We start from the raw sequence: 26,013 nt of genomic DNA, 5'->3' as shown, positions 1-26,013 counted from the left end.
ATGGTCTTGTTGAATTTTGACTAAAAAACTCTTGTAAAAGAATTTTGTGATCTAAAACTATAAAGGTGGAGCGCAATCTTTCAATTTAAGGCTAACCATGTACTTGGGATTAACTAATTGATTATTTAAAATTTAAACACGCACTCTACCTTTATAACTTTAAATACCAAAATTCTTTTATTGTTAAACTGTTTTAGTCAAAATTCAACAAAACTATGTCTATATTAAAAGAAAAATTGCCTTCTATTTTTTGGTACATTTATATAAATATAGTCCTTAACATTTTATCTTTTTATTTTAAATTTTTTAGTACTGCCTACAAAAAGGCAATTGCAACTTTGATTAGTAATTGAAGTAATTCCTAAGTTAGAGGGTGGAGCCGTGTGTAGAAGTCCACGAAAGTGGCGAAACTTCTGACCGTCATTCACCTGGGAATGGCACGAGCGGTTCTTTTGCATGCGGTTCAAGCAGCTCACTACTGCCGGTCGCTTGCGGCCAAGTATCCTCTGGGTAGCCGCTAAACATCCGTTTAGAGGTGAGGTAATGTGAGAAGGCGACAACCTGGCTAGGCGACTCTGACATAATCGGTTTAAGGGCTAGCCGGGGGAGATCTCATCGGCAGCGTCGGTACACCTCTAGGTGCGGCTGCAAGCGGGCGTCTGTCTTGGAGCAAGCGGCTCGCTATATAAACGTGCAAGTAATATTTTCAACCCAGCTGAGTGGGTTGTGCGCTGGGCTTGGGACCCGCCACGTAAAACCATACTCCAATGAAATATAACAACAAACTTTGGATAAATACACTCTCTATTGATGACGACCATGGCAAACGTTTGAAGGACAATAAATTGAGGGCATGCACTTGGAACGTCCGCTCCCTGAATGGGATTGGTGCAGATGCCCGGCTGGTTGATGTCCTCGTTAAAGCAAAATCTGACATCACAGCCATCCAAGAAATGCGTTGGACGAAGCATGGAAGAAAGAAGATCAAAAATTGTGACATCTATTGGAGCGGCCATACGAATGAGCGCAGTTTCGGCGTCGGATTCGTGGTGGGAGAGAGACTTTGTGGCCAAGTGATGACGTTCACGCCTGTGGACGAGCGTCTCGCCGCTATCCGAATAAAAGCAAAATTTTTTAACATATCATTCATCTGCGTCCATGTGCCCACAGAGGAGAAAGACGATGAGGTGAACGACACTTTTTATGAAGAATTAGAACGCACGTACGAGCGCTGCCCACGTCATGATATAAAAGTCGTGCTTGGCGACTTTAACGCCAGGGTGGGCAAAGAAGGTGCTTTTGCCCCTGCAGTCGGAAAGTTCAACCTACACAATGAAACATCTCCTAACGGACTGAGGCTGATTGACTTGGCCGGTGCTCGAAACGTGATCATATCCAGCACGAGGTTGGTGCATAAAAAGATACATCAAGTTACATGACTGTCTCCTAATCGAAATACTCGCAATCAGATCGATCACGTTGTGATAGGCGGAAGGCATGCCTCCAGTGTTTTAGATGTGCGCACGATCCGAGGACCTAACATCGACTCGGACCATTATCTCATTGCAGCCAAAATACGCACCCGCCTCAACGGGGCTAAAACCAAGGAACAAACAAGTAAGGAAGGTTAAGTTCGGGTGTAACCGAACATTACATACTCAGTTGAGAACTATGGTGACAACATAAGGGAAAATAACCATGTAGGAAAATGAACCGGGGGTAATCCTGGAATGTGTTTGTATGACATGTGTATCAAATGAAAGGTATTAAAGAGTATTTTATGAGGGAGTGGGCCATAGTTCTATAGGTGGACGCCATTTAGGGATATCGCCATAAAGGTGGACCAGGGGTGACCCTAGAAATTGTTTGTACGATATGGGTATCAAATGAAAGCGGTTGATGAACATTTTAAAAGGGAGTGGGCCTTAGTTCTATAGGTGGACGCCTTTTCGAGATATCGCCATAAAGGTGGACCAGGGGTGACTCTAGAATGTGTTTTACGATATGGGTATCAAATTAAAGGTATTAATGTGGGTTTTAAAAGGGAGTGGTGGTAGTTGTATAGGTGGACGCCTTTTCGAGATATCGCCATAAAGGTGGCCCATGGGTGGCTCTAGAATGTGTTTTACGATATGGGTATCAAATTAAAGGTATTAATGAGGGTTTTAAAAGGGAGTGGTGGTAGTTGTATAGGTGGACGCCGTTTCGAGATATCGCCATAAAGGTAGACCAGAGGTGACCCTAGAATTTGTTTGTACAATATGGGTATCAAATGAAAGGGGTTAATGAGCATTTTAAAAGGGAGTGGGCCTTAGTTCTATAGGTGGACGACTTTTCGGAATATCGCCATAAAGGTGAACCAGGGGTGACTCTAGAATGCGTTTGCACAATATGGGTTCAAACGAAAGTGTTAATGAGTATTTCAAAAGGGTGTGGAGCTTAGTTCTATAGATGGACGCCTTTTCGAGATATCACCATAAAGGTGGACCAGGGGTGACTCTAGAATGTGTTTGTAAGATATGGGTATCAAATTAGAGGTATAAATGAGGGTTTTAAAAGGGAGTGGTTGTAGTTGTATAGGTGGACGCCGTTTCGAGATATCGCCATAAAGGTAGACCAGGGGTGACCCTAGAATTTGTTTGTACGATATGGGTACCAAATGAAAGGGGTTAATGAGCATTTTAAAAGGGAGTGGGCCTTAGTTCTATAGGTGGACGACTTTTCGAAATATCGCCATAAAGGTGGACCTGGAGTGACTCTAGAATGCGTTTGCACAATATGGGTATCAAACGAAAGGTGTTAATGAGTATTTCAAAAGGGTGTGGAGCTTAGTTCTATAGATGGACGCCTTTTCGAGATATCACCATAAAGGTGGACCAGGGGTGACTCTAGAATGTGTTTGTAAGATATGGGTATCAAATTAAAGGTATAAATGAGGGTTTTAAAAGGGAGTGGTGGTAGTTGTATAGGTGGACGCCGTTTCGAGATATCGCCATAAAGGTAGACCAGGGGTGACCCTAGAATTTGTTTGTACGCTATGGGTATCAAATAAAAAGGGAGTGAGCCTTAGTTCTATAGGTGGACAACTTTTCGAGATATCGCCATAAAGTTGGACCAGGGGTGACTCTAGAATGCGTTTGTACAATATGGGTATCAAACGAAAGGTGTTAATGATTATTTCAAAAGGGCGTGGGGCTTAGTTTTTAGTGGACGATTCCAAGGTGACCCAGAACATCATTTGTTGGATACCGCTAATTTATATATATATATATATAATACCACGAACAGTATTCCTGCCAAGATTTCAAGGGTTTTTTATTTCGCCCTGCAGAACTTTTTCATATCATTCTACTTAATAGGGTAGGTGTCACACCCATTTTACAAAGTTTTTTTCTAAAGTTATATTTTGCGTCAATAAACCAATCAAAATACCATGTTTCATCCCTTTTTTAGTATTTGATAAGAATTATAGCATTTTTTTCGTTTTTGGTAATTTTCGATCTCGAAAAAGTGGGCGTGGTCATGGCCGGATTTCGGCCATTCTTTATACCAATGCAAGGTGAGTTCAGATAAATACGTGAACTGAGTTTAGTAAAGTTATATTGATTTTTGCTCAAGTTATCGTGTTAACGGCTGAGCGGAAGGTCGACTGTGTATAAAAAACTGGGCGTGGCTTCAACCGATTTCGCCCTTTTTCACAGAAATAAGTTATTGTCCCAGAATCTATACCCCTACCAAATTTCACAAGGATTGGTAAATGTTTGTTCGACTTATGGCATTAAAAGTATCCTAGACAAATTAAATGAAAAGGGGCGGAGCCACGCCCATTTTAAAATTTTCTTTTATTTTTGCATTTTGTTGCACCATATCATTACTGGAGTTGAATGTTGACATAATTTACTCATATACTGTAAAGATATTAAATGTTTTGTTAAAATTTTACTTAAAAAAAAAAATTTTTTTTAAAGTGGGCATGGTCGTTCTCCGATTTTGCTAATTTTTATTAAGCATACATATAGTAATAGGAGTAACGTTCCTGCCAAATTTCATCATGATATCTTCAACGACTGCCAAATTACAGCTTGCAAAATTTTAAATTACCTTCTTTTAAAACTGGGCGGTGCCACCCCCATTGTCCAAAATTTTACTAATTTTCTCTTCAGCGTCATCAATTCAACTCACCTACCAATTTTCATTGCTTTATCCGTCTTTGGTAATGAATTATCGCACTTTTCCGATTTTTCGAAATTTTCGATATCGAAAAAGTGGGCGTGGTTATAGTCCGATATTGTTCATTTTAAATAGCGATCTGAGATGAGTGCTCAGAAACCTAAGTACCAAATTTCATCAAGATACCTCAAAATTTACTCAAGTTATCGTGTTGACGGACAGACGGACGGACGGACATGGCTCAATCAAATTTTTTTTCGATCCCGATGATTTTGATATATGTTACTAAGCTTTCAAAAGCGCGCCTAAAAATCATATCCACACCATTAGGAATAAACTACATACAGAGTGTATGTGCCTACATGGTGATCAAAAGGAATATAAACAAAAAGGCAACTCTTAGAGACCAATTGTATAGCGTACAACGGACATTCATATGGCTTAGCAGCTAAAAGGCTTGCACTGATATGAATGTTGGAGATTCGAGTTCAACGCTCAGCTCCCAAAAAGCTAGCTGATGAAGAAGTGAAATTCAGAAACATGTCCTAGTAACCATCGCCGTTTGTAAACTTACAATTTTTCTCTAATATCAATTACAAAAACCATTGTGTAAAGCAATATGAGCAAAGCTCGCTAATTAAATACAAAGTTAATATACTCTGTGAGCTCTGCTCAACTCAGTATAAAAACACAAGAGAAGCTAGACGTCAAAAAGCTTCAATCACAACAGACTGCCAATGATTTCGCAACTCGACTCTCTCACCTGCTCTCTGAGAGCACAACTCATCCTGAAGAAATACAGGAGCAGTGGGAGCATAACTCCAAAACAATTCGTACTGCCGCCGAGGAAAAAATTGGTGACCGGCGGCCGCGAAAAAACAACGGTACGATGAAGAATGCCGCGTTGCAACCGAAAGAAAGAACGCTGCTTACAGGCTACGTTAAAAGCGAGCGCGACAAGAGGAGTGTATGAAGGCTAACGTGAGTTGAAAAAGAATGCGAGACGCCTTTTCAGGAAGAAAACAGCAGAAGCAGAAAGGCGTTAGTGCGAGGAGCTTGAGCTGCTAGCTACCAGGAATAACGCCCGAAAATTTTACCAAAAAATACGGCGACAGACGGAAGGTTTTAAGACCGGGGCAAACTTCTGTAGGAACGAAAACGGCAACCTTGTAACTGATGTCCAGAAAGTGTTTAGATTATGGAGGGAACACTTCTCTGCTCTCCTAAATGGAGGCAGCAATTGACCGCGCAGAGATGAAGAACCCGATCCCGCAATCGATGATGATGGAATATATGTCCCCCCGTCCGATTATGATGAAGTTAGAATAGCAATAACCAGATTGAAAATCAACAAGGCCGTCGGCGCTGATGGATTGCCTGCGGAGCTATTCAAGTACGGCGGCGAGGAGTTGGTAAGGCGCATGCAGCAGCTTCTTAGCAAAATATGGGCGGAAGAGTGCATGCCCGATGGTTGGAATCTAAGTGTTCTTTGCCCAGTCCGCAGGAAGGGGGATATTGCAAAATGCGCCAACTATCGTGGAATCAACCTTCTTAATATCGCATATAAGTTCCTTTCAAGTGTATTGTGCGAAGGATTGAAGCCCACCGTGAATCGGCTGATTGGACCTTATCAGTGCGGCTTCAGACCTGGTAAATCTACCATCGACCAGATTTTCACAATGCGCCAAATCTTGGAAAAACCCGTGAAAAGAGAATCGACACACATCACCTCTTCGTCGACTTTAAATCCGCTTTCGACAGCACAAAAAGGAGCTGCCTATATGCCGCTATGTCTGAATTTGCTTTCCCCGCAAAACTTATACTGCTATGCAAAATGACGTTGAGCAACACCATCAGCTCAGTCAGAATTGGGAAGGATCTCTCCGAGCCGTTCGAAACTAAACGAGGTTTCAGACAGGGTGACCCCCTATCGTGCGATTTCTTTAATTTGATGCTGAAGAAAATTATACTAGCTGCAGAACTTAACCGCACTGGAACAATATACTATAAAAGCGTGCAATTACTGGCATATGCTGATGACATTAATATCATCGGCCTAAACACCCGCGCTGTTAATTCTGCTTACTCCAAACTGTAAAAAGAAGCGATAAAGATGGGTTTGGTGGTGAATGAGGACAAAACGAAGTACCTGCTGTCATCGAGCAAAGAGTCAGCGCATACGCGCCTTGGCAACCACGCTACTGTTGGCAGCCATAATTTCGAAATAGTAAAAGACTTCGTTTATTTGGGAACCAGCATCAACACTAGCAACAACATCACCACTGAAATCCAGCAAAGAATCAATCTTGCCAATAAAAGCTACTTTGGGCTAGGTAGGCAATTGAAAAGTAAAGTCCTCTCTCGGCGAACGAAAATCATACTCTACAAGTCACTTATCGTATCCGTCCTGCTATATGGGGCAGAAGCATATACCATGACAACAGCAGATGAAGCGGCTTTGGGAGTGTTCGAGAGAAAAGTTCTTCGAAAGATTTATGGACCTCTACGCGTTGGCGGTGGCGAGTACCGAAGAAGATTTAATAATGAGCTGTACGAGCTGTACGCAGACATCAACATAGTCCAGCGAATTAAAATGCAGCGGCTGCGCTGGCTAGGCCATGTTATGCGAATGAAAGATGATGCTCCGGCCAAAAAAGTGTTTCTATCGGAACCCGCCTATGGAAGCAGAGGTAGAGGGTGGCCCTCACTCCGTTTGAAGGACCAGGTGGAAAACGATTTAAAATCCCTTGGTGTGACCAATTGGTGCCGGTTGGCGGAGCGAAGGAGCGACTGGCGCGCCTTGTTGGACGGCCATAACCGTTTAGACGGTTAAGCGCCAATTAAGTAAGTAAGTAAGTAAGCTAAAATTCTTATCTTTATTTATTTTTTCAAAATAGCAAGACTTAAGAGAATTAGTGGAATTTTCGCTGACAACACTGGCGAAAAAAAATAGAATTCCACCTCGCATCATAACAAGAGAATTCCGCCTCATTTATCAGCTACTTAATTTGCACAGCTGAAAATCGTGGCGAAATTCGCATACGCCTTAAAGTCTAAAAGAATCGTAGTGAAAGTCGTGTACGCCTAAAAGTATGCAAGGACGTGCATTGAGTTGGGCTTTCAACGAGGTGGAATTCTACAACGCCTGCAACACTCAGGAGGCTAGCCATGAAGGTATGGCCTTTTTTTGATCAAACATTGCACTGTCACCGGGTTTTAAACTATATTTCAGGTTTCAAGTCTCTAGATATCCATGGTGTTAGATAAAAATCGATTCCAAATTTCAAATTTAAAACTATATAATATATAACCAATATCTCAATATCTCGATCCATGCGCCACCTAGCGGAATTTTTTTGATAAAATATTGCATTGTCATCGGGTTCTGACTTACGGCTAAAGTTTCATGTCGCTAGCTCATCGGGAAGCTACTCGAAAATCGATCGCAAAATTTCCCCCGTTTTTAAAGGATTTGCAGTTATCTCGACTAGCACGCCACCTAGGGGAACTTTGTTTTCTATAGGTTGTATTGTCACCAGGCATCTAACTAAGTGTCATGTTTCAAGTCTCTAGTTAACCAGAAAGTTAGTTAAAAATGAATTGAAAAATTCCCAAAATAAAAAGTGGTTTTTTTACTATCTCAATCCGCGTGCCACCTAGCGAATTTTTTTGATCAAATGTTGCATTGTCACCGGGTTCTGACCCACGGCCCAAGTTTCAAATCTCTAGCTGGCCGACAAGTTACTCAAAAATCGATCGCAAGATTCCCCTCGTTTTTCAGGGATTTGTAGTTATCTCAATTAGCACGCCACCTAGCGGAACTTTGTTTTTTATAAATTGTATTGTCATCAGGTCTCGCACTATGTGCTAAGTTACAAGTCTCTAGGTAATCGGGGAGTTAGTTAAAAATGGATTGAAAAATTTCCAAATTAAAATTAATTTGCCTAATATCTTAATCCATGCACCACCTAGCGGAATTTTTTTGATAAAATATTGCATTGTCACCCGGTTCTGACCCACGGCCCAAGTTTCAAGTCTTTAGCTCACCGGCATGTTACTCAAAAATCGATCGCACGATTCCCCTCGTTTTTCAGGGATTTGTAGTTATCTCATTTAGCACGCCACCTATCGGAACTTTGTTTTTTATAAATTGTATTGTCATCAGGTCTCGCACTATGTGCGAAGTTACAAGTCTCTAGGTAACAGGGAATCTAGTTATAAATGGATTGAAAGATTCCCAAATCAAAATTAATTTTCCTAATATCTCGATCCATGCGCCACCTAGCGGAATTTGTTTGATAAAATATTGCATTGTCACCGGGTTCTGACTTACGGCTCAAGTTTCATATCTCCAGCTCACCGGGAAGATACTCTAAAATCGATTGCATTACTCCCTGGGTTTTTTCAGGGATTTTCGTTTATCTCGATTCGTCTGCCACCTGGCGGCATTTGGCTTTCCACCAATTGTAGTGCCATCGACTCGCAAACTATGTGCTAAGTTGCAAGTCTTTGGATCACCGAGAAGTTAGTTGAAAGTCGATCACAAAATTTCCATTTTAAAATTTATTTTCTGTGTATCTCGATCCGTGCGCCACCTAGCGGATTTTTTTCCACTTACATTGTAATGTCTCTCAGATCTGAACTATGGTGTAAGTATCAAGTGTCTAGCGCAACGGGAACTAACCGAAAAAAACTTTCCGTGGGTCAAAACTTCGTATGGAAATGAGGGGACAAACATGAAAGCGACTTAATATAAAGTTAAAATAAAATTAAAAAAAATTAAAAAAAGCCCTTAATTTGACGAATTTTTCTATACACGGCTTTATATAAGAACAATATATTCGGTTACATTTTAAATATTTTCACAAAAGTCTGTTTGCAGCAATATTGCCTAATAGCCCACTTACTGCAAATAACTTACTAACCAGACAATTTTTCTATCATCTTAGTATGTATTTTGTTTCTGCTTGCCGCTAGCTAAAAACTAATACGCTATCGCTTTTAAATTAGCCTATTATTAAAATTTATATTTGACAACAGGCAATAAGTTGATTGCAGTGTAGTGTTAGCAGTGCTATAAAGAATATAATGACATATACTAAAATATTAATATTACAATACATTCATGCATGTATTTGTTTTTGTAAATGGTAGAGCGTGTGCTTTATTTAAACAGCCGTTTGTCTAAATGTGGGTTAATACGCCTAGCTTAAAGCGTTTTCTCTTTTACTATGATTTGCTTCGACTAAGCAGCTATGTTTGTATTTTGTTTTTATATCAAATTTGTTAACGTGAATACCCGGTAGGAAAAAATATATTATATAATTTTTTCGTAATATACTACGATACGGTGATAAAATGAAACAACAGTGAAATAACAATGGGCTTTCAAGTTGATAATATTTTACGAGTTCAAGATAAAACAATAAACTCCATATCTGGACACGGTGTCGGATTGATGAAAACATGTGGAACATTGGAAAGGTACCGTACGTACTATCTGATATCCCTAAATCAGTGGTCGGCAAAGACCAGAGAGCAATAGCATGAATATCCCAGAAGGAAACTAAAGTTTAAATGGCAACATGGATTTATTAAAAACAGAGTAATCACGCTTTTTGCTAAATTTGATTTTTGATTCAGAAATACTTGGAAATATTCCCAAGTCCCTTAGTTCTTCAACTTAGAAATGATATTTTTACATATAAATATACATGAAACTGGGCTTGCCAAAGCGGCCTGACACGGGAAGGAGCACAAAAATATTGGCGACCATTTGCAAAATCATGTATCTAAATCTAATACAGTTGCCGTAACCAGAGAAGTGCAGAATGTTTAGAAAATATGTGGTTGACCTTAAAAACATAAAGATTCGTTCATATTAAATATTTGCCTATTTTGTTAACTTACTTTAAACATTCTCTAGTAATTCTTCGCAGAGCAGAAATTCCATTTTACAAGCTTTTATTTAGTATCACTTGGCTGTTGTCTATAATCAAATCTTGCAAGTTAAATTTGATACACTTCCCAGTGTCCGATTGAGCTGAAATTTTGCATGCATGTATAACTCCGATGACAATGCAATACTACTTTGCGATAATTCGATAAATTAATCGATAACAGAGTTATCGGTAAAGATTTGTGCTCACCTTGGCATAAAAGCCCAAGTCCTCAATAACGGAGCTAACTTCGCTTTGTTTGTGTATGCAAAGAACATTAGGCTGTTATCGCTATATATTGCATACTTTTCTGTGCACTTGATTTTGTTTTACAGATTTTTGGCGATTGAATTTTAGTTAATCGAAAGTTGGAATTTTATTTTAAAACAGAGCAGAGATCTGCAATTAGCTGTTATAAACTGAACGCGACATAGGCAAAGTCACAATAAATTATGATTTTAAGTTAGTTAACAATCGAGTCGAAGAACTTGACTGTTAAAAGTTGAGGTGTAAAATTTTAATGTTAAAAATATATAATTATGTATGTACAATATGGAATTTTTTTGTCGCAGACGAAGAAGCCTAATTATCGTTAAAGGTTGCAATGAACTTATAAAGTGTTATATTTTTTTACAGTCAATTTATTTTTTACTTTTTAGTTAATTTTATTAACCAATAATAAATGCTTATTTAAACTTTTTTTTTAAATTTTATTTTTGCTCAGAAAAATAGCGAGTCCAGAATGGAACTACCCCAACTTTTGTGAAAAGAATTGAAGAAAACACGTTTTAAAATCCACCGTAACTTGTTTACATATTGTGTTAATCAGGGAAAGACCGTCTTAAAAGTTGCGTTTCCCCATTTTAGTATTTCTCACAGGGAATCTCAAAATGTTTGCGACAGGCATGCGCATTGTTTACTCGTTGCTGTCTTGTTAATGACTGAACGATGGAGATTAAGAATATGTGTGAACCTGTCTCATATATAAACCCACCTACCCGTGTAGAACCTACCCGACTAAATCCTCTGCGGCCTTATTTACAACATGGACGTCCCAAATGTCGACCATTTTGAACATCCACGTCGATGGCACTACGCTACCGACTGTCCTACACACCAAAATCTTGGGTGCGACGTTTGATCAGGATCTGAGTTTTGGTGAGCATGCAGCCGCTATTGTACTGAATATCCAGTTCCGTAATAAAATCCTCGAATCCCTTTCTGGCAGTACTTGGGGAAAAGACAAAGAAACGCTCATTACAACTTTCAAAGCAATTGGCCAGCCGATTGCATGCTACGCGTCCCCTATATAGTCGCCAAGCCTAAAAACTACTCACTGGAAGGAACTACAGGCCTGTCAAAATACTGCTCTCAGAACCGCCTCGGGCTGTCTTCTTATATCCCCAGAACACCACCTACATAATAAGGCGAGAATACTCCCCATCAGGGAGAGAAATGAGATGCTAACTAAACAGTTTCTGTTGAATACCTAGAAACCTGGGCATCCCAACAGACATCTGATTGATGAGCCAACACCGCCCAGGGGCTTAAGGAGTCATCTCCGTAAGCATTATGAGGAAATACGGCACCTGAGAACTCAGCCGCATGAAGCCAAAAAACACAAGCAGGCCCTCAGCGAACTCCACAAACAGGCGTCGGAACTTTATGCCAGGAATTGCCCAGTGAATCCCGTACTCAAAGAACAGTACCCAAAACTTGCGGAAGAGGAACGCATACTCCCCAAGAAAACGCGAGTTACTCTATCTCAACTTCGATCTGTACAGGCTAAACGATACTGTAACAGGTTAACCTCTTACCTATCCAGAATCAACCCCGACATACAAAATGTATGCCCCGCTTAAAATGTGTCCCCACATGACACCAACATCTCTTTAATTGTATGGTGGAACCAACGCCTCTAACACCCCTCACATTATGGTCTGCCTCTGTTGAAACTGCAAGTTTCCTTGCACTTCCGTTAGAGGATATTGATGACAATTTGTGATCGGCCGCACTTATTGGATGGGGCGAAGCACTGCTACGTCAACCATCAACCTCGATTAAACTCTCCAAAACCTTCGGGAAGTGTCTTTATCGCTACAACAACAGCAACAACAACTACTACTACAGTTAAAGAACTAAATAGTCACTCGTATAGCCAAGATCAACTTTGATGCAGTCTGAATACTGTAACGTGGATATCTAAGCTCACTTGTGTACAACCGAACTGGATGCCTAAGCTTTTAAGAAATTCGTAGTTTCACTGACCATCTGTAGACACTTTCCGTAAGTTATTAGTTGCATTTAGCCTCATCTCTAAACGATGATTGAGGCTTTGGCCATTCACAGTTCAACGGAAGTACATGGTGTACATTTCAATATACTAGGAACCCCTTCCAGCTAGATTTGCAAGGAAGATGATGAGGTAGAATCTTTCAAGCAACCTTGGAACAATTTGCGGTTTTTAACATAATCATGTACTCGTTTTCCAAATAAGCATGATAAGTCGTGAAAGTTAAAGTTAGAATCGAATCGAAGTTGGATTTGTAGTAATATGTTATATAATTTTTGTATTTGTATTCTATACAAACCACGTACTTTGCAATGTCTAAAAATATGATATAATGATTTTACAGTGACGTCAATGGCTTAAATAGATTCTTTAGAGAAATGTTTCCAAACACATAACACTTTTCAAATATCCGCATAAGTCTGTTGATAATCTAAAAAGGCAGGTTTGATACGGAACATTGTTTACATAAGAAAATAATGAGTTGCCCAAAACCGTCGCACACTCTTAAATATTTTCGGTAAGACAAAGCTATTAATTTCTTTTTTTTTTCTAAATTTTGTACAACGGATATTAGTTTGAAAATTATGGAGCGAAATGAATGAAAGCGATAGCTATGTAAAATTAGTTATACTTAAAATATACATATCAAGTGAGTGTATCCAAGAACCCCTTACTAGAGGTAGAAAGTTTCAGCCGAACTTCATAGTGCATTACAGTGTGGCTAATACGCTTAGACGCTTGCTCCTGCTTACTTTGTCAATCCCCTAGTCTAAAGTGTAATCTGCGCAATGACTATCGGCTATATTTGAGTCGAGCCTTTCAAATACCGGGACGCCTCGAGAAGTAACGATGGCCAGGAGAGTGAGTGCTTTGAATTGTAACGAAGTGAGGGAAGTGGTAGAAGCAGATCAACGACAATTCTACGACAGCATCTTTGCAGCAAGCCATACTCAATACCACATCCGGTTCAAGGGCGAAGAGGCCATGACATGGAAAAGCGATCTGAGACCACCCAGCCCACGAGCGGCAAAAGGGCTAAAGCGTTCGTTTTAGAACAAAATTGTTTTGAAGTTGAATGTATTATCTTCTAGTAGCTTCCTTAATTTTATTCGAACGAATTTCCTTAAATATGATCATTTCTAACATCACTATGCTGTGCGTAAATAAACACAACGACAGTAAGCCATATACATACATACATAGAAGGCAAAATAAAATATTTCACACACATAACCAGCAGCTGAAGCGAAGAGATTGTTTCACATACATATATGTAGTCAGCAGATAAGAACGAAGAATAAAGAGAAACAATCACACATCACGTTATTATCAGCTAAGAGCAGAAGTTGTTACTCACACATACACACGCATAAAGCTAGAAGAAAGACATAAACTACAGATATACATGTATATAGCTAAATAACCAAGTATGAGATAAAATTGTTCCAGAAAGCATGTTCGTGAAAAGTCTAGACCTCAGCAGATATAGGTGAACGAGGCTAAATGAGAGTATAAAAGCAACGCGGTGCAAGCGATAATGAATTAGGTTGATATAAACATGGTATTAGTGAAGTACGCGATAATTGTAATTGTGAATTATTACCGCCAAAATAATCTAAATAAAGAACGTTTTGCTATACCAAATATTTGAGGTTTTCACTAGACAGTTCAGAGATTCGACCGTTAACATAAGCTGCAAAATAGTCAGGAGTTCCTCAAGATTTGTTACAATATATTAATTAATACTAGACTACCCTGCACACTTTGTTCTGCTCGAAAGTTCGTTTGCCTACATTTAAAAATTGAGCCTCAAGTGGAACTCTTCACTACATATCTCAATCTCTTCTACTCTACCTTCCATTTTTCTTATAATCTTTTCCATCCATTTGTGTGCCTCCTATTCTACTCCCATGCCCCAATCCGAAAATCCACCCCCAATCCCATTCCTACTCCCACACACACTCCTACTTCTACTAACCTTCACATTCCCATTTCCACATTCAGTACTAGTCCTATTCCCACTACATCTCCCACTCCAATTCCCATTTCCTCTTTTATCTCACTTTCCTCATACATGGAGTCTCTTTACCAAATTTCGAACACCTGCTTTACCTGGCCGACCGATTTCAATATCTTTGTTTTCATAAACATTTACGAAACTATATCAATATTTAAATGTCTTTCATTGTTAAAAAAGATATAGATAGATAATTGCCCATTCTCCTGCCCGATAGTATTCCTCCCTGCGATGTTATTACTCTACCAGTAAACAGAGACATTTACCATATTTAGACTAACTTCTAACTCCCCTCTCTCCTTTATATCTTATCCCTTTTACATTATCGATTTTTCTCTCTTCTACTTCCACTTTCGTTCCTCTCTCTCAACCTTCCTCTATTGTTCTTCATCTCCTTCAATGCACATGCTTCCTCTCCTTCCCACCTTCCCCTCACACTTTCTTCGTTTTATTCCGTCATTCTACTCACACATTCTTTCTTCCCCTCTTAATTCCCACTTCGATCTCTTACTCTCCTTTTTCGAAAGGTTGCGTAAACGATACATTTCCAACAAATTGCACCAAAAATAAGATTTTTTGAAACGGGTATGCCCTTGCCCACATGCTGGAATGTAATTTTTCCAAGTACATAGCTTGTCGAAGAGAATTTCTTGTGCTAAACTTCAAGCAAATCGCACCAGTAATAAGATTTTTTGAAATAGGTCGGCCCCTGATCCACTCCTCCGACGAAATTGTGAAACTATAGAATCCTTAAACTACCTTGGACTTACAAAATATTTCAAAATCGGTCAAGTCTTTTAGGACAAATACACGTACAGAGGAAATATATATATATAAATTGTACAGTACATAAATTAACAAAACTAAATCACATACTTTGAGATAATTTGTTAAATCCAACTAAAAGAATGCGCACAGCATATTTAAACTTGTTTATTAATTTTTTTTTACTCAACACCACAACAAAGACTTTCAGGAGCTCAACCCATAATTAAATTTCAAATTTCCCACATATTTTTTTTAACACAAAGTATTTTTATTGCTTTAAATTCTAATTCTAATTACAGTTCAATAGACTTTGGGGTTTTTTAATGCCTGATCAAAACAACTATTATTAACATATCGTTCTATTAGAAGCACTGTTAATACAACAACAACAGAGCACCTTTTTTTTTTGTGAAGTGTTTATTGCTCATCTGCTTTTAGTGTAAACAAATTTACCCCTTATTCAAATCTGTTGTGCATACATAGATCAGTCTGTTCTTATTTATAGATGCTGCAAATTTCTAACGCTTGCGAAAGATTATCTGGTTATCGATAAAATTGCACGTTTTCTAAATGCACGGATTTATTACTCAATCGTTTAAGTATTTGCGTGCTCATAAATAGCTAAATTTAAATTTTATATGAAACTAACAAGAACGCGAGATATTTATTTAAATTTTCGGGGAAAAAATGCAATAATTTTAAACAAGTTTAATCAAACCTGCCTTCAGCGTCAGTCATTAATATTCAATGTATTTGACAAAGTTTCTAGCGAAGCCGGATTTTGTGTTGACGTGAAAATGATTGCCGAGAAACTTTTTTACTGAATTGAAACATGAATGGGTCATTCCATTTTATGGTGAAGTGTTTAGTTTACGATGTTAAGTACTAATAATTACAGATATGCAACGGTCAATATTTTGGGGCGCTTACTTTTTTGGATCGGTAAAATCTCAGGACGCGGTTCCTTTTTTGGACAGATTACATTTTTGAACTGGTTATTTTTTTGGAAACCAAGGCTGCATATTAACGTTATTTTCATCTAAAAACATAAATATTAGGGTGGGTCAAATTTATTGTTGAAAAGGCGCATCCTGTTTCTGAATCTATGGGTCATACTGAGTAATATTACCCATGGAACCATAGGTCTGAAATGAATTTCGAGCCTCCCTAACTTTGCTAGAAAGTATTGTTTTTTTTAGAAATTATTATTATTGTTTTTGTTAGAAAATATTTTGGGCTATTTAAAAATTGAATTTGCAATATGGAAAAGTAAAATATTCGTCGCTATATGGCGCTTTCCTACTATTTTTCGCATTTTATCGCTTCTTTTTGGGGAAAATCGACGAATTTGTTGCAAAAATCGACGAATATTTTACTCTTCCATATTGCAAATTCAATTTTTAAATAGCCCAAAAAATTTCTAACAAAAATAATAATAAAAATTTCTAAAAAAAAAAAAAATTTTCTAACAAAATTAGGGAGGCTCGAAATTCATTTCAGACCCATAAAATCAGAAACTGGATGTACACCTGAAGTTTTTTTCCCCCATACAATTTGACCGGCCCTAATAAATATATTTTTGTTTTCATTCAATAATTTTAACTTTATTTTTTTCAAACGAATAAAGTTCGTTTTGCTGACTTCAGGGTCCGTGTCGTGTCGTAAGATCCATGATCGAAACACAATTTTTAAATCGCAATAGCTCTGAAATGGGTAGTCGGATTAGGGAAATATGTGCTGCCAGTACTCATAAGATCCATTACTTATTATCATTTTAACGAATTTTTTGATAGTTTCTAAGTTATGGTAAGAGTAAAATTGCTGTTTGATACGTGGTCGTATAACACGACCCGCTCAAAAAAAGCTGAAACTTCGAAATATCAATGAATCAACTAAAGTTTTATACTCAGTTGAGCAGAGCTCACAGAGTATATTAACTTTGATTGGATAACGGTTGATTGTACAGGTATAAAGGAATCGTGATAGATATAGACTTCCATATATCAAAATCAACAGGGTCGAAAAAAAATTTGATTGAGCCATGTCCGTCCGTCCGTCCGTCTGTCCCTTAACACGATAACTTGAGTAAATTTTGAGGTATCTTTATGAAATTTGGTATGTAGATTCCTGGGCATTCATCTCAGATCACTATTTAAACTGGACGATATCGGACTATAACCACGCCCACTTTTTCGATATCGAAAATTTCGAAATACGGAAAAAATGCGATAATTCATTGCCAAAGGAAGATAAAGCGATGAAACTTGGTAGATGGGTTGAATGTATAACGCAGAATAGAAAATTTGTAAGATTTTGGACAATGGTCGTGGCACCGCCCACTTTTACAAGAAAGTAATTTAAAAGTTTTGCAAGCTGTAATTTGGCAGTTGTTGAAGATATCATGATGAAATTTGGCAGGAACATTACTACTATTACTATATATGTGCTAAATAAAAATTAGCAAAATCGGATGAAGAACACGCCCACTTTTTAAAAAAAAATTTTTTAAAAGTCAAATTTTAACAAAAAATTTAATATCTTTACTGTATATAAGTAAATTCAGTCAAAATTCAACTCCAGTAATGATATGATGCAAGAAAATACAAAAATAAAAGAAAATTTCAAAATGGGCGTGGCTCCGCCCATTTTCATTTAGTTTGTCTAGAATACTTTTAATGCCATAAGTCGAACAAAAATTTCCCAATCCTTCTTAAATTTGGTACGGGCATAGATTCTATGACGATAACTGTTTTCTGTGAAAATGGGCGAAATAGGTGGAAGCCACGCCCAGTTTTTATACACAGTCCACCGTTTGTCCTTACGCTCGGCCGTTAACACGATAACTTGAGCAAAAACCAATATATATTTATTAAACTTAGTACACGTAATTACCTCAACTCACTTTATCTTGGTATAAAAAATGGCTGAAATCCGACTATAAACACGCCCACTTTATCGATATCGAAAATTACGAAAAATGAAAAAAATGCCATAATTCTATACCAAATACGAAAAAAGGGATGAAACATGGTAATTGGATTGGTTTATTGACGCAAAATATAACTTTAGAAAGAACTTTGTAAAATGGGTGTGACACCTACCATATTAAGTAGAAGAAAATGAAAAAGTTCTACAAGGCGAAATCAACAGCCCTTGGAATCTTGGCAGGAATACTGTCCGTGGTATTGCATATATAAATAAATTAGCAGTACCCGACAGATGATTTTCTGGATCACCCTGGTCCACATTTTGGTCGATATCGCGAAAACGCCTTCACATATACATCTAAGGGCCATTCGCTTTTAAAACCCTCATTAGTACCTTTAATTTGATATCCATATCGTACAAACACATTCTAGAGTCACCCCTGGCCCACCCTAATGGCGATATCTCGAAAAGGCGTCCACCTATAGACCTAATGCCCACTCACTCTTAAAATGCTCAGTAACACCTTTCGTTTGATACCCATATCGTACAAACATTCTAGAGTCACCCTTGGTCCACCTTTATGGCGACATCTCGAAAAGGCGTCCACCTAAGAAGAACTAAGGATTACTCCCTTTTAAAATACTCATTACCACCTTTCATTTGATACCCATATCGTACAAACACATTCTAGAGTCACCCCTGGCTCACCCAAATGGCGATATCTCGAAAAGGCTTCCACCTATAGACCTAATGCCCACTCCCTCTTAAAATGCTCAATAACACCTTTCGTTTGATACCCATATCATACAAACATTTTAGAGTCACCCCTGGGCCACCCTAATGGCGATATCTCGAAAAGGCGTCCACCTATTTACACAATGCCCACTCCCTCTTAAAATGCTCAGTAACACCTTTCGTTTGATACCCATATCGTACAAACCCATTCTAGAGTCACCCCTGGCCCACCCTAATGGCGATATCTCGAAAAGGGTCCACCTATAGACCTAATGCCCACTCCCTCTTAAAATGCTCAGTAACACCTTTCATTTGATACACATATCGTACAAACATTCTAGAGTCACCCTTCGTCCACCTTTATGGCGACATCTCGAAAAGGCGTCCACCTATAGAACTAAGGATTACTCCCTTTTAAAATACTCATTACCACCTTTCATTTGATACCCATATCGTACAAACACAGTCTAGAGTCACCCCTGGCCCACCCTAATGGCGATATTTCTAAAAGGCGTCCACCTATAGACCTAATGCCCGCTCCCTCTTAAAATGCTCAGTAACACCTTTCGTTTGATACCCGTATCGTACAAACATTCTAGAGTCACCCCTGGCCCACCCTAATGGCGATATCTCGAAAAGGCGTCCACCTATAGACCTAATGCCCACTCCCTCTTAAAATGCTCAGTAACACCTTTCATTTGATTCCCATATCGTACAAACACATTCTAGAGTCACCCCTGGTCCACCTTTATGGCGATATCTCGAAACGGCGTCCACCTATGGAACTAAGGATCTCTCCCTTTTAAAATACTCATTAACGCCTTTCATTTGATACCCATATCGTACAAACATATTCTAGAGTCACCCCTGGTCCACCTTTATGGCGATTTCTCGAAAAGGCGTTCACCTATAGAACTAAAGCCCATTCCCTTTTAAAATACTCATTACCACCTTTGATTTGATACCCATATCGTACAAACAAATTCTAGAGTCAGCCCTGGTCCACCTTTATGGCGATATCCCTAAATGGCGTCCATCCATAGAACTATGGCCTACTCTCTCTTAAAATACTTTTTAATACCTTCCATTTGATACACATGTCATATAACCACATTCCAGGGTTACCCTAGGTTCATTTTCCTACATGGTGATTTTCCTTATTTTGTCTCCATAGCTCTCAACTGAGTATGTAATGTTCGGTTACACCCGAACTTAGCCTTCCTTACTTGTTTTGATTTCGTTTATGATAATTCGCTGTTTACACACAAAGTGTTTTGTTGCTGATTATCGCTTACTTCTCATTTGAAGTTGCGTATCATACAAGGCGAATCCATACAAGGTGGTGGCAAAGCGAAATCAACCAATTCGCTGCGCAGAGGAATGTCAAGTCAAAATAAAATGTTCATTGATTTCGATTAACTGGCATATTGTAGTACAAGGGGTTGTATGGAAAATAATCAAGAAGAAGCAATCAGCTGTTGGGGCAACAACACAGGTGCAGTGAAATAACTCCCAAATGAAATAACTCCCATGAAATAAGTCCCAATAAAAATGAAATAACTCTCAATTTTAATAAATGAAATAACTTCCAAAGAAGGAACTGAAATTACTCCCAATATTTGCCAGTTATTTCATAATGAAACCACAAGTCCCAAAAAAAAAAAAATGAAATAACTCCCAAATGAAATAAGTCTAAAAAAAAAATGAAATAGATCCCAAATCAAAATTTGAAATGGTATCTTTATACTATATAATGAGTTACAAAGAGATTTGAAAAATACAGCAAACTATTATGTACATATGTAAAAGTTACAATTACAAGAAAACTTAAATATTGTCGTCGAACTTTTCACGGCAAATTGGACAGTTACAGCTTTCTAGTCCTTCGGAAATACTCTTAGCTTGTAGCATTAGAACACAAGAGTTGCATATTTTTAAATGTTTGCACTTCATCAATAGCACATTGGGCTCAACCTCGAAACACATTACGCATAAAATTTGAGAGCGCGGTATTTCTGATGGCTTTGATGGGGAATCTTGTTCTTCCTCCTCCTCTTCTTCAAGATACGGTTGATTTTCAAAAAAATCTTCTTCTGGTTCCATTTCACTGACAATTTTATTTTTTGGATACACCATTCGATAAACAAACGCAGTAGCTGTTATGATTCCAGAACGTAGATTTTCGTTTCGCAATAAGTTCAGCTTTTTCAATAAATTTCCGTCTTTTTTTAGTTTTTTCCAAAGCTTCATTACTATTAGCCAGCATTTCGAAATTTCGGGACATATTGAACTCCTTTGTTTGCAAAACTTTGATAAATTTATAAAAGTTTCCCTGTTTTGGTATCATTTCTAGCGTTCCATTATATCCCTCGATGGCCGATGTCATCCGTGTTTTTGTCGCAAAGACTGACATTCCTTCTGGTCCAATCTTTATTCGATATAAATAAAAAGCAAAAAACAAAACCAACAACGAACTATACACAAGACTTGTATGAGATTTCGGTAAAAGTCTAGTTGAGGGGTCGACTGCTAATACGTGTCCAAAATCGTCAATATCGAGAGAGGTGTCAAAAGACGCGTATTGTCCTCGACAACAATAATCCGAAGGCGGAAAATAAAAGTTTTATCTGTGTCCGGAGATATTTGCAGTTGAAGTTGGCAATTTTCATATGGTTGTTGTAATGTTGTTGTGGACTGAAAAAAATTTGTACGCAGAAGGACATCACCGTGGCGGTAGCCACGGTTATACCACACACCCGGACTTGGCATGGCGTAGCCCAGGGTTATTTTTTATAAGCGCGGCCGAAGACCGCCAACGCAAAAAGGTGTTCTGCGCAAAAATACTATGGATTCCACCCCCGGTTTCGGAGGAACCCGTGAGTCATTTTTCGGTTTTTCGTTAATATGTTTTGAACGGTATTTTGTCGACCCAGAATTTTGATTCCGGATTTCTGACTTCAGAATTTTGATTTTAGAATTTTGACCGTTTCCCAAATACGCAGTACGCAAAATCCTTCGAGTTATGGCAAACTTTATAAAAGTGTGTTTTCTCTTGACCATCGTGCAAAGTAAGTCCAAAGTTATTGAAAATATTTTCTTTTTTAAACATATTAACAACATCAGTTGGGGTCTTCGGAGATGCTGCAAACACCTTGGCTGTCAAATATTTGAGACCACGCTTGATTTTATTAAAATCAATATTTTTCGTCGATTCCTGCTGGCTTTATTAACAAAAGGCATTTGTGCATGCACATGCATGTAACACTATTAACTTACTTCATGTATATTTCTTGAAAATTCTCTCGGATTCCGCTGACAGTACTAGATGAACCAAAAGTACTTTTGGAATGTAAACATCTTTGCTTTGAGTTCTTCATATAGCTCATGTTGATCATTATGGTTATGCTCTATGAAGTTTCGGACCTTTCGACACTGTCCGTTTTCCAAGGATACTCGCGATTTACAATTTGTTTCGTAACACGTATAGAATATTTTACCATTACTTTCAGATTTTTTTAAATAAAATTGTTTTTCACTTTTTATGTACAATAATTATGAAATGAATTGGGAGCTATTTCATAATGAAATAAGTCCCAATTTGTATGGAAAATATTTGGGAGTTATTTCATTTTTTTGTTGGGAGTTATTGCATTTGGGAGTTATTTCACTGCACCAACAACACCTGGTACATAATTCGTTTTGGGATCATATTTACAAACGGCGACTCTCTCCATACAATAATTTGACATTTTGTTTGAGATTTTTTAAACACTTATTTTTCCTGTTTTGGAAATCTAAAAATTTATGGTGAAATTTTGGAAATTTCAAATATAGGTTAGGTGGTAGCTGCCCTGATAAGGATAGCTCACTTGGACAACACGAAGGTCCGTTGTGATACCACATACACCAAAAATAACGGTGACCTAGATCCAGCTACTTAGAGAATCGTTGGGTAGCAACGATAAAGCTCCGAATGATACCGATCTCAACTTTGGATATATCCTCGGGAGATCCAAGTGAGTCGCGACCGAAGTACTTTCGCCTAATTCTGGCAAAAGCTGGACAATCAAGCATAAAGTGATTTGGTGATTCCACCTCATCATCCTCCATACAGCTGCAGCAGGATGGAGTTTCCAGTATATTGAGACGTACCGCATGGATACCCATGAGACAGTGCCCTGTCAAAACCCCAATGACCATTCATAGGTGAGCCTTAGTGAACCCAATTATTTCAGCAGACCTCCTGCCATCCACTTTCGGCCAGAAAGATCTTGCTACCCTGCAAGACGTGGTATCCGCCCAACGTTTGCTGATCTGATTCGAGGCCCAGCTATGGAGGAGCAATCCACAGGTGGCCAGCGGGATCCCGAAGTCCCTACAGCCATCTTCATCCGGTTCAGTTGTACCGATGCGGGCTAAGAGATCCGCTTGACAGTTACCCGGGATATCACTATGGCCCGGGACCCAGATAATCTTAATTGTAAAATAATTCGATGCAATCGCAAGCGAGGTCAGGCACTCCCAGACCACCCTCGATCGCACTGTAGTTGAGCTCAAGGCCTTGATAGCCGATTGGCTATCAGAGTAGATGTTAAATTCCCTAACCGTGGTAGCACTGGATAGCATTCCATCCACCGCATCCTTAATCGCAGCAATTTCCGCTTGGAATACACTGCAGTGATCAGCCAACTTAAACTTGCGGCTTAAATTTAGCTCTTGACAAAAGACCCCCCCACCAACCTTTCCATCCAGCTTTGACCCATCCGTGAACAAGTTAACCGGTCCCATGCCCCAGATAATTCCTCTTCCCCAATCCTCTCTCTCTGGAATAACTGGGGTGAAGGTTGTATAGGGAGCTGTTATCGGCAAATATAATAATATATAATTATTATGTTCAAAATAAATAAAAAGTTCATTCCAAAATAATTATATCCAAATTTGACAATAGAACAAAGACAGCACAAAGCAAATAGCCGAGCACAAGAATCTCAGTGCACGTACGCTTTCCTCGGCACCCCCTCTTCCCAAGTTTTGAGTTTCAGCAACAAAAATATTTGTGTGTTAACAGCGACTAACAACGAAACAAAATTTTGTATTAAATTTTAAAAATTTTGTTGATTTCGTTAAGCAGGCCTAGCGGAAACTTCTACGTCCTCTTTAAAATTCTGCAGAGCCTAATAATTTTTGAAGCGGTTACTTTCGAGTTGATTTTTGGATTAGAATATTTTTTTGAAATTAAAGGTTTTATTTTTGTAACCTTTTTGGCCACTGTTATTGTCCTGGAATGGAAGGTTTTTTTTTAAACCGGTTACATTTCTGCAACCAGTAACTATTCTAGAACCAAATTATTATCTGGAACAATTTTTTTTTTTTTTTGGTCAAAATGATTTTTCGAAACCATTTTTTTTATGGCCCATGTTTTTTTTGGAACTGGTTGATTTTTTAAAACCTGTTTCATATCTAGAACGCTTTCGTTTGTGGAACGGGTTACTTTGCTGAAGCCGGTAACTTTTTGACATCGATTAATTTTATGAAATCGGCTACTTTTAAAAACTAGTAGCCTTTTTGAGTTTTTAAATTTCTGGAACTGCACGATTTTTTGGAAAATATAACTCTTTTAGAATTGGCAAGTTTTAAAAATGTGATAGCTGTTTTTTCTTCAATTTAAGTTTTTTAGAATTGTACGATTTTTTTTTTATTTACGTGCTTAGAACTTTTTTGGTAATATTTAACATCTTATATTTGGTGGCATTTTTTAAGATTTGACCTTTTTTTAGAAATGAAAGCTACTTTTGAAAAATTATATAATTGATTAATTAATATGTTACTTTTTTAAAACAAACAAATTTTGAGAAATTAAAATTTAAAAACTTTTATGGATCTAGTCACTTGTTTAAAAACTTAAGTGCTGTAAGAATTTTTGAAAAATTTAATATTCCGGTATTTTTTTGGGAAATTTACTTTGGAAATTTTAAACTTTTTTGAAGAAGCAGTTGGTAAAAATAATTTGTTTGAAATTTATGACAGAAAATCCGTTTGGTTAAATAGAAATATAGAAAACTGATCTGCTGATATCTCAACTAAGACATTATATATTTGTTTCTCAAACTTGATACGGTCCCACTGTTTGAATAAATATAGATATCGTTAAAAATTATGGGGCAAAAAGTATTATAATGGTGTCAAATGGTCATTTGTTATCAAAGTTGTGTCTCTAAGGTCTAAAGCGAATCATGAATGCTCGGTTTCAAACTTTATCTAAAGCCATCTAGAAACAGTTTTTTCGAATCTTCTTCTTCTCAGATAACAAAGAGAACTAACTCTAAGTATATCGATCTATTCGTCATCTACCCGAATTTTATTTCTTTCATTGCATTGGCAACAAAAGTGCATAATAAAATTTTGATGACATGTTTTACACTTTGGATAATTTTTCAGAGCTTTGAATAAGTTTCAGGGTACTTGTCTATGTAATCGAATACGATTTTAAATAAATATCAGCTTTAAGTAAAACTAAGTTACTGTGAGATATATACTTATATTAAAAGTATCAATAAAAAATTCCTATTTTTCTTTTCTTCATCTTTTACAGCTGCTTTATTGCATCCGCTTACTCACTTCGCACTCCTGAAGACTTACAAACAAACGCACGAACCGCGTTGCGCCTAGAGCGTGCGCGCTCACTGGAAACATGCAATCAAACGGACACCGAAATCTGCCCACCGAGCAAATATCGTCAACCAAGTGGGGAATGCAATAATGTTTCGCATCGTAAATGGGGCGCACGCGGTGATATGTTGCTGCGTCTCCTTGCACCCGATTATGCCGATGGCACTAGTCAGCCACGCATATCACATGGTACGCATGCGTTACCGGACGCTGATAGCATCATAGATCAGTTACAATATCATGTTGATGCCGAGCTGCGGCATCCGCATATTACCGCCATGTTGCCCGCTTGGGGACAATTGATTGCTTATGATTTATATGAAGTTAGTCAGCTGTCGACAAGTCCAAAGTGTTGTAACGAAAATGCGGGTGTAAGGAATATTGAGGAGCTGCAGCACTGTTACGTGCGACATGGCCCCAACTGTAAGGAATATAAACGTTCAGCGCCTGCTTATGATGCTGAAGCGTGCCCAAAACGTAAGTATGCCCTTTTT

General features: G+C 38.2%; 1 protein-coding gene and 1 pseudogene across 4 annotated transcripts in view; both read left to right on the top strand.

The window, feature by feature from the left end:
- The window catches only part of LOC137241257 (uncharacterized), a 137,989-nt gene that overhangs the window by 88,693 nt on the left and 23,283 nt on the right, over nt 1–26,013 (top strand). For all 4 annotated transcript variants that reach the window (XM_067768649.1, XM_067768650.1, XM_067768651.1 and 1 more), the window contains one exon: nt 25,443–25,996. In XM_067768649.1, the coding sequence (XP_067624750.1) occupies nt 25,443–25,996 (554 nt within the window). The remainder of the gene's footprint in view (nt 1–25,442; nt 25,997–26,013) is intronic.
- LOC137242870 (craniofacial development protein 2-like) lies at nt 816–1,574 on the top strand (annotated as a pseudogene).

This window comes from Eurosta solidaginis, chromosome 2 (genome assembly GCF_040869045.1).
Source record: "Eurosta solidaginis isolate ZX-2024a chromosome 2, ASM4086904v1, whole genome shotgun sequence".
In the NCBI taxonomy this organism is placed as follows: domain Eukaryota; kingdom Metazoa; phylum Arthropoda; class Insecta; order Diptera; family Tephritidae; genus Eurosta; species Eurosta solidaginis.
Note: the sequence above shows the minus strand (reverse complement) of the source record. Positions and strands in the feature narration are given on the sequence as shown.